The sequence below is a fragment of the Pygoscelis adeliae genome, unplaced genomic scaffold, assembly GCF_000699105.1.
Source record: "Pygoscelis adeliae isolate BGI_AS28 unplaced genomic scaffold, ASM69910v1 Scaffold36, whole genome shotgun sequence".
Taxonomy (NCBI): Eukaryota; Metazoa; Chordata; class Aves; order Sphenisciformes; family Spheniscidae; genus Pygoscelis; species Pygoscelis adeliae.
Window position 1 is genome coordinate 2,213,031 of NW_008824934.1, and position 15,821 is coordinate 2,228,851.

At 51.9% G+C, this 15,821-nt stretch overlaps 1 protein-coding gene across 1 annotated transcript in view; it reads right to left on the reverse strand.

Annotated features, from left to right (window-relative positions):
• Positions 1-15,821, reverse strand: part of SAMD11 (sterile alpha motif domain containing 11) — a 127,111-nt gene that overhangs the window by 2,366 nt on the left and 108,924 nt on the right. Inside the window, exons 8-12 of the mRNA XM_009325269.1 lie at positions 14,957-15,072; positions 14,487-14,565; positions 13,529-14,232; positions 6,038-6,162; positions 1,296-1,406 (exon numbers count right to left, since the gene is read on the reverse strand). Of these exons, the coding sequence (XP_009323544.1) occupies positions 1,296-1,406; positions 6,038-6,162; positions 13,529-14,232; positions 14,487-14,565; positions 14,957-15,072 (1,135 nt within the window). The remainder of the gene's footprint in view (positions 1-1,295; positions 1,407-6,037; positions 6,163-13,528; positions 14,233-14,486; positions 14,566-14,956; positions 15,073-15,821) is intronic.

A 15,821-nucleotide genomic window follows, 5' to 3' on the forward strand; every position in this document is an offset into this window, starting at 1 on the left:
TGTTTTAACCAATGTAACAAATGTATAGCTTGTGGGTTAGGGAAACTATGCCAGAATAGTTCCTATCTGTGCAACCCATGTATGTGCACACGCACATTACTGTCATAGCTGTTTGCATGACATAATCCCCTGGGGAACACAACAGAACAGCCTGTTCTTGACATGTGTCAGAAGCCATTTTCTGATCATTAAATGGAAAAAAAAGAAGCTAGCGGAGACGTTCTTCTAGATTTGAGTCCAACCAAGGGGAAGTGGAGGCAACTGAAATGGAAGTCACCATGACCGCCAGCTAGGGAAGGCAGGAGAACAGCAAAGCAATTTTAGGAAAGCAGACCTCTACGGGCAGAGCCTTAGGAGCCAAGTCATGGGTGTGTGTGTGTCTTTTGAGAAGAAGAAACATCGCTATAAGGGCACAACAGCAAACTAGTCTGTTGAGGAGGACGTACAGGCCCCTAAAAGAGAGAACTGGACTAAATCAACAGAGGCAAATATGATTTCTACTTCCAGTCTATCAAAATACAAATGAATAGCACAAGCGGAGGGCGTGGGGGGGTGGCACGGCCCATCAGCAAGACCAGTAAGCTATGACTAGCAAGAGACAAAAATGTTACAGAAGTCTATTACTAGGCACAGCAGAGAAGGGAAGGAGCTGGTCCATTACTCACTGGGGAGGGAAAGTAATCAACAGATGATGCTGAGACGTGTTAAATGCATTTGTGCTTCAAGCCTTGCTAAAAAGGAGAACTGCCAAGAGCCACCTAGTTACAAGGAAAAGGAGCAGCAAAAGGACTTGCATCCAGTCTAGAAAAAAAAACCACAACTGGTTCCTGAGATGGCTTTACCCAGTTCTTCAGGTACTTTGGCGTGACTACTTTCAGGCTCAACTGATTTGAAACCATCTACCTTGCCTCGCCTGTTGACAGCTTTTCTTCTTTCCTGGCCGGTATTTGTGGGAACAGCCTAATGTGTCTTTTCTAGCAGGAGCTGGTCCATTTTAGGAGTTTCCCGCTGCATCCCTGTTATTCCCTTCCATCACTTGTCCTGAACTATTTGCTTCTGCCCCTGGGCACTGAATACTGTCCGTGTTTTCTTCCTGAAAGAGTTACGTGACTGGCTCCAGATGAGGATACGGAACATTTTGGAGAACAAATCAAGCTTTCTTGAAACCAGAATTACAGATAAATAAATGAACAATTATTGGTTGATAAATTACATTCAATAAACCAGGTCTCTTGACAGCCCCGTTCCAGCTAGGGAAAAAACTTTAAAGCATGCCACATAGCAAATTTTCCTACCTGTGACCTTATCTTCAGTGCAGGTCCGAGTTTCAGCCCCATGTTGTTCAGTAAGTGCTCTTCTGTCAGGAGGGGCAGGGTCTCACCATCAATAGCCTGCTCTCGGAATACCTGGAGGAAACCAGAACACAAGTCCAGGCTTAGAAATGCCAGTGACACGTCCCATGCGCTCGTCTTGCCATTGCACAGAAGGGCGCTGTAGGAATGGTAGACTCTAAGAGCCTCAGCGATGAAGTAGGCCCATATTAATACGAGAGGTATATGCAATCCTGCATCCACAGCTGGGAGCCAACACGGGGGCATGTGAATTAGGGCTTGTTGGGCCAGTTTAGATAAAGCAATGGTTTTTTTTTTTTTTTTCTTTTTTTTTTTAATTAATATTGGGATGGGGCATGAAGTTTTTTCCCCTGGGGAACGTCCCCAAGTTTAGCAACCAAACCAGCTGACCTAAGTAAGTGCAACATTAGGAGTAAGCCCAGCTGATAGCGTATGATAGCGGATTTGAGAAAGAAGAGTGACATGCCAGGGGCCCTGTCCCCACTCCAAAAAGGGCAGAAGACATAGGAGAAAAGATAAGAATCTAAATTTTGGCAAATCCTAGGTCACTCACACTTGTGTGGATATTTGGAAAAAGTTGACCCAGTAGACTTCAAAAGTATTTGCAGTCTTCAGTGAGGCATATGCAATTGAAAAGGAGGAACTTGCTTGTTCATGTATTTCCTTCTCAAAGCTGCTAATTTCCAAAACAGTCTCCAGGCAAAATACATAAACAGATCTGTGGAGCACATTCTGCAGGTTAGATGGATTCATGTGCAACACTCCGTTTTGCACTTTTTTTTTCTTTTTTTTCTTTTTTTTCCTCCTCCTTTGCCTGTCGTATATTACAACCTTTCCTAGAACATGCGAGCAGCCTGGAGAATGCAGTCCCTCGTGCTGTTTGGTGGTGACTCCTGATACCCGGAACACCAACTGGGATCAGGGAGGATGAGCCCTCCTCACCCGTCTGTTTTAGCACTAGGCCCTTTCTTTTTCCCCAACGCTTCTAGCAACGTGGACTAATAAATACTGCAGTGCCACTGTACTGACTGAGGTAGCCAAGCGGTGCCCCCTAAACGTGGCGAGATCCTACGGAGTCAACTGCACTGGCCTTTCAGCCGGTTTCCATTAACAATACAGCAAGTCTCTTACCCCTCTCCCTGTTAGCTGAGTGAAGCAGAACCTGGTGACGCGCATACATATAATCACAGAAATGACAGCAGGGCTAGTATAGTCTTATAAAATGGCAGTTCCGTATGAACACATTCTAATACACCCAGCCATGCAAAACTATACCCTTTTAACACGTTCTTAAGGACAGAAAAAAAAATACTTTGTTTTGCCCTTATCTATTTCAAATGGCAGGGTCATGCAAGAGTTTTCCACCTAATATGTACTGTGTTATGACGGTTAAGGTCTGAATACATGGTCTTATTGCTCCATTCTTCATATGTAGAGCAGGGCTACACTTACACCAGTCTCCCCTGGGTGAGGGGGAGATGTACAGGCTCAATACTTCAAGAGTAAACCGCCATCATCTGGTAATTTAGCCAGCAGGTTCCCCTTGGTTCTGGGAGATGTCGGTCAGATGCCTGGTTTTTCTTACTAAACCACACCTCCACTCCATAGCATTTTTTTCATACCCTCGCTCATACTGGATGCTCGCCCAAATGAGCTGTCTGTGGGGCCTGATCCCGCTGTCTCTCTCTCCACGCAGTGGCTGATGCATAGCATTATTATTACTAAACACTGTGGCAAGGGAGGGGGGTTCAATTTACTCTAATGGCTTCGTTTTCAGCAGCAGACCGTAGCCCACAGCCGTGCCTTTGGAGAGCGGCGGTGGCTGTTAGAGCCAAGGCAGCTGAGCTGTTGCAAGTGTTTTTTATTGCTGGACTCCACCAGCAAAGCTGCTCATGACTGCAGCATGTGTTTCTGCTCTTTGACCTAGTAAAACTTACTATACCGATTTCTGCTCCCTCCTCTGAAGCCAATGTGGCTGGGAGCCAAAAGCCTCCCTTCGCTTGGCACTAAAACCCTCCGCAAAAAGCCTTAACTTGAGAATAGTATCCCCCTTGGGTGTCCTGCGGGTCTTGATCCACTGCAGGGACAAAGCTGAATATTATATCAAGGGCTGAAATCGGGCATGGCAACTTTTGTTTTTTGCTGAAGTTTTCTTGTTTGTCTGAAACATGTTTCTAAACGCACAGCATACCACCAAACTCTTGCTGGGTTTTCCTGGCAGGAGAAGCCTGCAGACCAGTGCCAGACCTCCCCGGCAGCTGTGGTTTTGGAGAAGAGAACACAGACAGCTCTGCAGTTTAGAGCCACAGAGCTGGGTCGCCCTTGAACACTGGCATTTTCACACAGTAAAAAACCTGTTAAGCATGTAAGCATAGTGCATAAAAACGCATCATCCCTTAAGCCACGCACCCCCTACATAATGCAACATAGCAAGGCCACAACAGGAGGCTGTTTACAGCAGCTCCCATTATCGTAAAACATTTTGTTTGCGATGCACTGAGAAGATTGCTGAGCCTTTGTCTCAGCAAGCTATTGATTTCTTCCCCACTGGTATCCCAGGCGCTGGCATGGAAGGTGTAAATGGATGATCCTTCTGCAAGGTGGTTGTGTTAAAGATTTCTGCACGTTTCCCGCTGGCCTAATTCAGAAGCTTCCAGGCAACTCTGATCTTCATTCCCCAATGCGGGAACGCAGACAAACTGCAATACCACCAGTGCAAGAGCACACTGTTTGGGGTGGGGGGTAACAAGAGCATGCGAGCAGCTGTGCATTTTGGTTTTAGAGCCTTTTGCTTCAGCTCTCTTCAATACATACTGCAGCCAACACACGTACACTCCTGAACCCACCACCCACCCCCTTATCATCCTCACTAAACCCAGCTCCTGAACTCCCCTGAACTACGTGCACAGACCTGCTGCTTCTCGCTCCCGTAAACACCCATCCATCCACCATTTTTTTCATCAGTGTCCTTTCCCTCCCTCTCTCCATAATCAGAAACTGACCCTTCTCTCTTCCACACACCCAGTCACCCTGATCCACTCCCAAGCACAACCCAAATACCTGTCATTCCTTTTGGGGAATGTTACATGTACCCCATCTCCCTAACAAGCATTCACTTTCCTAAATACTGCCTCTCGCATGCGTGCATGCATGCACAGCTGTCTGCTCCAAAGAAGCACTGGTTTTACAGGTGGTTTTAACAAAGCGTGTTGTGATGGGATTAACATCACGGTTAGGGGGCAAGGAAGGACAGCCTCTAGATTGAAAGCACGTTATCCCGTCACCTGAGCAAGAGCAGGGAGGTGTGGGGCAATTCCAGGTTTCCACTTCCCCGTCCCCTCTGGAGGGATGCAAAAGCATGCACCCTTCCCCATGGCACACTACCAAATCAGCATAACCTGAAGGGAGTCGCTTCCCTAGAGCCAGATAACGCACGCTGCTCTCCTAACAGGCGGTCCCAGCAGAAGCTGGGGGGGGGAGCTTTGCCTGTCTCAAAATGGCTGGGGGCGGGCATGAGTTCTGGGAGAGGACACTTGCCTAACGCAACCAACAGAGAGAGACGGCAAGGGACAAAGAGGGGGAGGCAGTGGCAGATTTTTAGAAATCAGATTTCAGCCAGCCTGGATGTCAAAGCACAGCTTTGCACTCCTTAGCCGTCAGTCGGGGAAGCTCCTCTCTTGAAGTGGCATGTCCAGAAAGCTCGACTCCTGCTCTCCTTCCTCCCTTTCAAGACCTGTTCTCAGCCTAGGATGTCTCTCTGCTGAAAGGCTGGATTGTCCTGAACTTTGGCCCTTTGCCTCTCTATCTCTGCTACTTTCAGTCCCTCCCTTCTAAGCGCACTATATCCTCTTTACAAGGCTGTCCCAGACAGCTCAGGAATCTGTGCTTTCGCAGTTGGTGCATTCTCTCAATGGGGCATTTATAATGGACTCTAGCAGATGCGGAAGCCAAAAACACAGGGTTGGTTTTTGTATTGCACCTCACGACCTCACACTGAACAGGCTTTATGAAGCCCCCGGTACCGATGGATATTTCAACTCTACTATAATGAGCTTAAAAATCACAGTCACCCTCACTCTACAGTGTAAGCACGGTACTTTGACGCTTGTGCAGGCAGGGTCTCCCGCAGCCCTGCTCTGCCTCCACAATGCTGTGGGTGCAGCAAGAGAACGCAGCACCTTCTGCCAGGCTGGCTGGTACCGCGAGCTGCCCACCCCGATCCAGGGACTAACCCGACAGCCCGTCCCACAGTACAGCTGCTCCACACAAAGCCACCGCTGTGTTCAGCCCTGCGATAGAGCACAGGGCAGCTTCCAAAAGCATGAGCTGGACAGTGAGAGGTAAGTGACACTAAGAGCCACTAACTGTGATCAACCCTGCAACTCGGAGGCTCGCTCCTAACCTTGCCCCTACTCCCGTCCTCTCCCAGTGGACTCTCTCTTTCTTGCTACGGGCTTCTGCAAGGCCCATCACACACCTTCTTGGGGTCTTTGCTGGCAGCAAGTAGCTATTTAGCAATCCACTAGAGAAAAACCAAAAAGCTTCAGGCCCTGCAGGGCTCTGAGATACACCCTCTCCTAGGATGGACAATGCAAGTAAAATAGGCACAGATGGGAGGGAAAGAACAGGGGCTTGCAGGGAGGACGTTCCTCCCGTGATGGTCTTGAGGCTGTTAAGAGATTTACCTGAGTGTACTCGGTGCAGCCAGACAAGTTGGACACAAAGCTGCATACATCCTCCACCGTCCATTTGCTGATGTCTTCCAGCGCAGGGCTTTCCTCACCATCCAGAAACAGACCTCCCATGGTGCCTGGATTGTTTGGAGTTGGGGAGTAGGAAGGAGGGGAGGAGAAAGAAACATAAATCATTAAAATCCCACACGGACAACATCTAGCCTGCAATCTGAATATTTTTCTCTAGCCACACATTCGTCTTTAATGACCTGTCAATTAAAGCACTGGGCAGGGTCAATTCATAGGCCTCTTCCTCCTGGAGGTCCCCAGCTTAGAAAGGGGGGCAGGGGAAAGGAAAAATCCTAGCTAATGCATTTCATGTGTTTAATGTTCTTCAGCTGCGGGGAAGAAATGGGGGGAGGGGAGAGAAAAGAAAAAACCCTGAAGGAGTGTTTCTCCACACGCACCGCAAAGCGGAAAACTCTGACTGCCCTGTGGGTTTCTTCTCCCCAGCCCTTCTCCTGGCTACGTGCTCCGAATGATAACAGGCTCCAGCACCTCTCCCTGGTGGCCCACTGCCTTGCCGGAGCGTGAATCACTGGAGAATGTCTCGGCTCTTTCAAAGCGTTCATTTTCAATCCACCCCAGCCTGAAATACCCATCGGATCGGTCTGCCCCAACACAGCCGTTGCCTCAGAATACACTGCCCTCCGCTCCACCGCAGGAGCCGGGCACCTCTCCTGGCCCGGCATCTGACGGGTGATGGGATGACCCCTGCCAGCTCCTGCAACACTCTGAAGATAGCACAGCTCAGTTCAAGCCGATATGTCAATTCTCCGAAACGCAACAGCGGTTCGGGTCCCAGCCCTGTCAGCAGAGACAAAGGTGATGGGTTCAAAAGGGTGGAAGAGAGCCCCCCTGCCGCCCTGCGGCGGCAGTGCCTGACAGCACAGGACGTGCACGCAGGGAGAAAACGGAACTGGAGCCGAGAGAGGAGCTGGAGGAGAGGCACGGAGAATAAGAAATGGCGAGAGAAACGCCAGCCAGGTAACTCACATATCTACTGTAGCGTGTGAAAAGAAAAACTCAGAAACAAGTAATGAAGACACCTAGTTCCAGAAAACGCCACTTTGGGGGGGGGGGGAGAAGGCATTGTTAACCTGTGGAACTCACTGCTGCATGATATCATTTAGACCAAGAGATGAACAGAATTTATAGGGATGTGAATATCCATGATTATAGCAGGTAGAGGAGTTCATGAGGGGTATAAACTGTTATGCTTCAGGGCACGAAGCAACAAATTGCCAGAAAAAGTATTTCTCCCAGGGGTCTATCATGACAGAATTATCTGTTCTGTAGGTTTAAGGTTTTTTCCTGAGGCATTTGATCAGCACCATGGACGTAACCCCTTGCTGCGACTCCTCTGCTCCTGTCCACAGCAGGTCGGACAGCGCTTCTGCAAGTGGGGTGCAACAAAATCATGGTGGGGAGCACAAGCCCAGGGAACGAGGAGTGGCCGGTTCCCTGGGGGAACGCACCAGGTCAGAGGCAGGAGGCAGAGAAAGAGGCGCAGAAAGAGCAAACAGCAAAGCCACACACACGCCGCGTCTCCACTAGCTAGTTGGCAAAGCCACCAGCACGGTCCAAGGTAACAGGAAAAGGACAGGATTTATAGAGGAAGTTATCATGCCAATAAGATGCTTTTACAACAACAGCAGTCTGCACAAGCAGCAGGCAGACGCTATGTAATCATTTCCACTACATTTCCGCTCCCAACTTCCTGCTTCCCTTCCCAGCCTCGCCCTCCGCACCGTTCCTGTAGCTGCACCACCGCTTCCCCTCCCGCTGCGCCGCCTCCTCTTGGGGAAGGAGACAGCAATGCCCTGTCTGCAGCCCACCCCCCCCTGCACAGCACCGGGTAGTCGATGTGCATCTCCCAGCACTGCAATTATACAAGGACCATCGGCCTCCCGTGGAGAGAGGGCCAGCCACTGCTCGCAAACGCCCCTAGCAAACGGGGACGAGTCCGCGTCTCTCCTTAAGCGCACGGGCCAGTGCAAACAGATGAGAGCCAACTCCAGTGCCAGAACGTCTTGGCTGGAGCCGTGGGGAGAGACAGGAGCCCTCCAAAGCCTGCTGCCGCTGCCAGCTCTACCTGTCCCTCTGGAGTAGGGACGGGGCTGTCCCTCTCTCTCCCCATGCCTCGGGGACTCGGTACACTGGCCTCCTTGCCAGCGCTTCTTACCAGCCTCAGGGTGCGCGCTGTGGGCAATAACCAGACCCTTCACACCCTCTTCACATCCTTAGTCTCTACCCCAATCTTTCCTTCTTGCAGGCACAGGGGCCTCTCCCCTCCAGCGTAAGTACCAGGCTTGCAAGATGCCCTGCTTGCCGCTCCCCGGGCCAGCTCTGCCTGGCCGTGACGCACCGAGCGTGGAGAGCTCGTTGCTCCCGCCTCGCCACCCTGTGCCCCGCTGGAGGCCAGGCAGCTCCTCACTCTCTTCACACCCCTTCTTCTTCCAGCTAGAAAAAGCTTCAAATACTTCTGTGTGTCTGGTAACAGCTGCAGAGAAAACGACCAGCTTTCCTGCGAACTAGACGCCTGTCAGCGCGGGAAGTGGAGGCAGAGACCATTGCCAAAGAGCCAGCAAGCACTTTCCTTCCCCTCGCCACCCCCAGCTACCAGACAGACAGACAGATGGACAGGAGCCCTCATTCTCATTCCTATTGCATTCCTTTTTCCAGGAGACAAACTCACAGCTGCTTATGTTAAAATTCACAAAACGCCCAAATGGCTGAGGCTTTTTTTTTTTTCCTTTTTTTGCCGTTTTGGGGGAGGGTTTTTCTTTCTCGGGGTGGGGGGTAGTTCTCTTTCTCCTTTTTGGAAGAGTGGCTGCAGCTTGGTAAATAGAGGAAGTGAAATTGAACTCAATTATTCCAGGCACAGTCAATGCTCGGGCGAAACACCTCCATCTGCAGCCAGAGCAAGCGTCTCTGAGGTGATCTGACTGTAACAGCCAACTGCTTTAAAATTAGGTACTTCCTTATTCCGAAAGCAAGCCAAGGATTGAATTGCAGCAACACAGTGCTCGGGAATGAATTCTACAGTCACCAGCCAGACAGACCCATCCTCAGGGTTTAACCTCAGCCTGCATGGAGAGAGGCTGGTCAGTCCCCACCAGTCACGCCTGCTCTCCAGGTCCCCACCAGCGTGGGCAGAGATTTAGCCCAAATGCTGCATTCACAACTGGCAGGGATGAGGGGAAAGGTTTACGGCTTCCCTGCGGTCTCTCTCCTGCACACATGCTTGCGATGATCCTGGAAGCCCACCGAACGCGGGATCATTTGCAGGGTTACAGACATCACCAGCAGAGCTGGGCTAGCAACTGCTTCTCCTACAGAAGCCTTTCTCCTCTGTGGTTTTCCTTCCTTTGTCTCTTCATGCCCCCAGAAGAAAGGAAAGGAGAGGTCAGGATGCACACAGATGCACACACAGTAAGCCTGCTGTGTCCAAGAGTAAAGGCAAGACAGGCCTGCTGTATGGGAACAAGAAGTATTTTCCACGTACCCACACACAGAGAAATATAATACAGCCAAAATATTTATCTCGGAGAGTTTGTTTTCCCTTCCCATTTATACCAGGGAAACAGGGACTGACTGGTGGAAATATTCTTGGGAGGGGGAAGGTAAATACCAATACTTTGGGTTCTGGCCTATTAGCAATTTCTGTGCCGCAGAACGTAAAAAGCTAGAGCATGGAAACCTATTTCCACTGAAGCTAGTGGCAAAAAACCCTGTCCCCTGCAGAAAAGCCCAAAATCTCACGGTGACTGCAGAAGAGCTCAGCCCTAGTAGCTCCAAAGACTCGGTTGTCATTCTGTGTACCCCTGAAGTCAGGGTTGTGGAGCCCGGTGTTCAGGCGTCCCCCGCTGCCCTTTTGCTCCCACCTCAGCTCTGTCACCGGTCTGAAGTCCCCAGATGCAGGAATAACCCCAGGAAGGACTTCTGTAGGAGGACACAATAGCTGATTACAGTGGTCCCTTTGGCCTCACTGCGTATCTAATTTGCAACTAGTACCGGACCAGCCCTCGGCACACTGCATCCAGTCACTGGCCCTTTCTAATTTTAAAGTCCCTAGAGCAGAAGGGCTCCTGTCCTTCCGTCGCTCCTCGGGAAGACACTGCACCGTCTGCTCCATCTCTGTGCATGGCTGCACCCACTCGCCACTGCTCTGGCAGTTTGGAGAATGATAACAAATAGGTGCCAAGTGGCTAGAAGGGACGCGCCTTCTATTATAATAATGACATGTCACTGGATCCTGCTGGACTGCGAGGATGCATAAAGGGCAGCATCTATTCCCTGCCAGGCCTCCTCTGTCTTGCTCTATGATAAATGGTGGTCCGAGAGACTGGTAATGGATTACAGAGCATTTCACCAGATGGGGCCCAGCGTGCAGGGACTGAAAAGAATCCATCGTCCCAGGCCAGTGTCTTGTAGACAGGTGTCCACGTAAAAGCCCTCACCACCCATGCCGCAACCCATTTATAATTTCCCTCCCTCCTCCTGATATCCAGCTGCTTCAGAAGAGAAGCCAAAGGCTGAACGGGTCAGGGAGAGCAACCCTTCTGGCCACCCCAGTAAGGGAAAACTCTGCTGCAAATCCAGCAGCCAGGCTGCGATGGGGCTGTCTCTGCTGCACGGAGACATGCAAGTTTTTGCTCCTGGCATCAAAGGAGACAATTCCAGGTGCCAACTGGGAGACCAGTGCACAAAGCGAACCCACTTGGAGTCAGCCCACCTACGGGTTTAATCAGTTTTGCTACCACTGTCTAACCCCTCTCCCATTCCTCCCTGTGCATGCACCCCCTCCTTCCCGCACACCGGAGAGGGCTCGGGTTATGGAGCGGCACTGGAAGGCTTGTGTTAATTGCTCTCCAGACTACAGATCGATAGAAGGATTTTAGCCTCCTGCACACTCCATCCTTCACCTTTTCCAAAGGACGGGGCTGGAGGAGGGTGGCGGGAGGAGGAGGGGAGCAAAGCTGCTGAAACCTTGACGAGATGAGGTCATCGAGCAGCCGCCAGATCCCCAGAAGGCAGCTCAGGGAATCGACCCGGCTCTGGCTGCCTCATCGATATTTTTCCCAGTAGGGACAGAAAACAGCTCTCTGCCTCCAAAGGAGGAGCCTCCCCTTGCTGAAAGACCAGAGGAAGTGCCTGAAACTCAGCGGTCATTTTCAGCCAGCCACTTCTCTCTTCTCTTCCCTCTGGCTCTTCCTTTCAGCCTGCCGTGTTACCTGCTTTGTTTAGCTGGTTACTTTATAATACCAGCCTCTGGTGTACAGCACAAAATTGCTGTTGTGCCAGGCCGAAAGAGCAGTCCTTGCGCAAAAAAGGATTACGGAAATTATCTGGCACCAGGGGAGAGGTGGGTGCAGTTCTGTCTGTCTGTCTTCAGGTAGTTTGTGTTCCCCAAGGGCCAAAGTAACACATTTTTCATTGACACACGTTACCCCCAGCACACCCCACGATCCCTGCAGCATTTGGATCAATATAGCCCTCAATATTTCAGTTGCTGAACTCCCAGCTCCCCCATCGACCTGCTGTGCTGCGTCGAACAAGATGCCCTGTCTTCTCAAGGCTGTTTCAGGCGAGAGCTTTTGCTATAGAGTTGTACAGTGCCTAGCACAACAGGGCCTAAACTCAGTGCCGCTGTCCCGCAAACAGGCAATATTAACAGCCAGGACAACATGTGAAGCTAGCCGAAAGCAAGAGAGCCCTCAGGAAAAGACCTATAGCTCTGGAACAGGCTCCACAAATCAGAAGTGCCTGGAAACTGGGCAGTGAAACACAGCTCTGATCTTTGCCGAGGCCTCAAGACACGATCGTGATATAAATTTGAAGTGATAATAATAAATGGCCTATTACAGTCACTTGCGCATTGCTGGGGGAGGGAGGAAACGCATCTACAATCCAGGCCTCCCTGCAGAGCCTCACACAAGCGATGAGCACCACAGAGCCGTGTGCTTCCCTTTTTAATGGCCAGGAGAAAAAGGCTCCTGCAACGAAGCCTCAGCCGCCCCAGGCAGCAGTAATATTTATCATGTTGGCCACCTGCCTGTCACAGAAAAATCGCTTCCTCCTTCCTGGTTGGAAGGCAGCTCTAATGAGCGATGGGCAGCCGCGTTCACAACCGCGGCAGCTCTTTGCATAGAAAACAGGCAGCCTCAGCAACAGCAACCCACATGCTAGGCCGCCCCCCCTTCTCCCTCCTCCACGTGGCAGGAGGTCTTACTACCTCCTGCTAATTGCTCAGCCAAGTAATTAGCTGAGGCAGATTTTTGGCTCTTGGCTAAGCCAGCGGGGCTGCCACCCTGCTCTGCCCACAGCAGACCCCTGGGCAGACCAGCTACCAGGCTTTGAAACCCCATTTTGTACCACCTGTACTCCCTGCTCCCTTCTGGCTCCAGCTGTGCCCATCTCCATAGCCCAAGGGACCGCGCCGCTGGGGACCAGAGAGCTGGCGAGGACTTCCCTGCCTGCCTGTCCCATCCAACAGGCACCAATCCAGCTATACCAGTGCCTGTGAGACTGAGAAATACACCACAGGCAGGGGAAAGAGCCCATCTACCTCTGCCCTGGAAAAGGGGCACAGCAGTGGTAACTCTGACACCTCCAAGGGCATGGGGCAGCCAGGATGTTCGTCACTGCTGGGGAACTCTCTGACACCCCATCCCAAAGGTGCTGTCTCACACACTACCCTGGAAATGTCCCAGATATGACACTCGGCAGGGAGGAAAATGCTGCAGCCTTAATCCTTCGTTTCCCTCTCCTCGAACCACGGCAATGCGCAGAGGGAGAATCGAACGCGTGGGAACCAGCCAGCCACCCTCCAGCCCTGCACATCCCCAGTGCCATCTGCACCTCTCCCTGCAGAACAGCCTCTGCCTCGCTACCAGCCCGCGGCCTCTGCCCACGTCACCCTGGGAAGCTCTCCTGTTCCTTTGTCCTGCTGTACCTGGGTGTTTCTCTCCAGCCTGGCCCCTCCAATCTCCACTGCTTGGAAATGACACGAGCACAGCCCAACAGTCTTTACAGCCTTTCAGGCCACCCCTCCAGATACAATACTTCTGGCCCTTTAATTTTTGCAGCCATTAATAATTTTTGTTGCCTCTCCCTGAAGCCCCCTATAAGTCCTGAAACATGGCTTCCAAAGAAAGCCCAAGCAATTGCAAGATCCCTTAGTCCATCATATTGCGATCTCCCTCCTCATGTGCTTGGGACTCACTTTGGCCCTGCTGGCCCTCTTTATGACCCTTGATTTGCTTCATCGCAAATGGAGCCCTTTGTACTAATTAAAAGAAGGTGCTTGGTTCCCTGCAGAGAAAAAAGAACTACAACCAAACTGCAGAACAGGAAGGGGGAAGAGTCCCACTTTTAGCGTGCTGCAAAACGTGTCACTGCTCCAGCCAGTAACTCAGCGACAGGCCCCCATGCACTCACCTGCATGGAAGTACGGGCTCATCGTGTAAGGGAATCCAAAGGGCAGCGGCTGAGGCGGTGGGATGGAGGCTGGCGGGAGATATTTCACCTCATTTTTGTTGATGCCTGGGCCAAGCAAATGGCTGGGGGACTCGGCGCTCGAGGAGCTGCAGGGAGCATTTTGGCCAGCAGCCGCTTCACCCAGCTCCTTGGCCCCTTCACAGACTTTGCCCGTCTCTTTGCACTCCTTAAGCTCAGTGGCTGAGCTGCTGCTCTCAGCCTTCAGGCTCTCCGGCTTCTCGTCGCTCACATCCGCGTCGCTCTCAGAGTCCTTCATCTCCTCATCGTTACAGTCTGGCACGCCATCCCGCGCCCGGGGCTCCGCCAGCTCCTTGGCCTCGCTCAGCCCCTGCGGCTCAGCACTGTGGTGTGCCGATTTCCGGCTGCCCCGCCGGGGCTGCTCCTTGGGCGGCGTGGCACTGCTGGGGACGCTGGGGTTGAGGGAGAGCAGGGGAGTGTTATTGTGCCTCAGGACCAGCATGGCGTTCCTCCGGGAGAGCTCCTCCCGCAGCGGGTGGCCCTCGGGGATGTCGTGCACGTTGCGCAGGGCCGGGTGGTCTGGGGGCAAGCCGGGATGCAGGCTCAGCGGGTCACCAGCCATTAGCCTTTGCCTGTGGAGATTCTCCAGCTCCTTCTGGCGGATGATCTCGGCTGACATCTCCAGCCTAAATTGGGAGAGGCAGAGGGGGAATGTTGAGGGGGGGCTCTGCGAGTAACTTGCTAACCCCCCAGCCATGCTGAACCAGAGCTTGCAGGATCAAGGTGTCGCCTCCACACCCGCACATTGTTTCCATTGGTCTCACGTGGACACCGCTCTGTCGCTTGTGCACAGCTCATCCAACACAGCACCCCTACCGCTAGGAAAGGGAAGGGAAAATCCAACCCAAGCCCAGGCAGGCCAGCCCTCTACACTCTTTACCTTGCCAGGTTTTGCTTTCGTAGCATCTCTTGCTGCCGTGCAAACATCTCTGCTTGTGCCGGCTGTAGGAACCCGTAACCTGGGGACAGGGAGAACAATAATACGAGGTTATTAATCTCAGCATTGACTCTTTGCTAACTCAGGGCCAGCTCCCCAGAGGGCTAACTGAGCAGGAAAGGGCAGCTGAGAGCTGCCTTTCTGTTCTAGAGCCCATCTATTCCCTCACTCCCAAGGCAGCGCAGCCTGCTGCTGAAACAGGGGACCAGGGAGGCTGGTGGGGATTAAAAGAGCGAGCAGCCAAGGCAGCCTGCTCCTATCACTGCAAAACAAGGGTGGAAGTCAGCACAACAGTAACGGGGGAACACAGAAAATGCGTCTGGGCTGTTTGGCTAAAGGGCAGTTTGTCACAGCCTGCATCTTCGCTCTACCCACTTCCCCCGGCTGATCGCAAGCATTCCTCATGCACTCACCTGGTGTCTGGCACAGAGCCGAAGGCACCCCAAGGAAAGGAGGTCTCAAGTGGGGCCCCAGGGCAATATGGGGCGCGTTCTGGGGTGAAAGCAGAGGCGGCGGGTGGGATATCTCCCTGCAGAAATCAGAAAATAAATTCATGTTGAAAACCTGGAGGTTCCATCCCCAGTGCCCAGAGAGCCCTGGCTCAGGAAGAACATCCCTCCTGCAGATGACCTGCATTCTGTGCCAGAGGCTGTTCTGAGATAGAGAGATGCCTAGTCAGCCATATGCAAAACTTTTAAAAGGGAGAGAAAAAAAGAAAAGAAGCAGAACCAGAAGGGGAAGAAAGCAGCCAGGACTCCATAGGTCCCACATACTTCCCACCTTGATATGTGGCCTTTCGGCTGGGCTGTTCAAAGGGGTTTTGGCCGCCCAGGGCTAGCAAAGGCAACGCTGAAGATGCTGCATCTGCCAGTCCCCTCAGCAAGCTTAGGTTTCTATCTCAACTACCTTACAACTGAAAAGGCATTTTATATTTTGGGAGCTGGAGAGTGGGTTTGGGAAGATTTGAAGGCACCACTGGCATGCCTTGTAAAAAAAAAAAAAAAAAAAAATCACTGTCCTAGCTGGCACAAAGGGTGATCTTTAATTCCGGAGAGAAAAGCTGTAAGTGAGGCAGAGAAAGACACAGACAGGAGAGATGGGGAAAGGGATGTGAGCAGGACGTGCCACGGGGTCAGTGGAAAGGAGTCCTACTGGAGAAGGGGCGGGTGATGCTGGCCAGAATGGGTAGAGCAGATGTCAAGGTGGGAAGTAAGCTGGAAGAGGCAGGTTTGAGGGGTGGAGAAGAGGACAATGCCTGGATGCAAGGCAGGTAGCGCT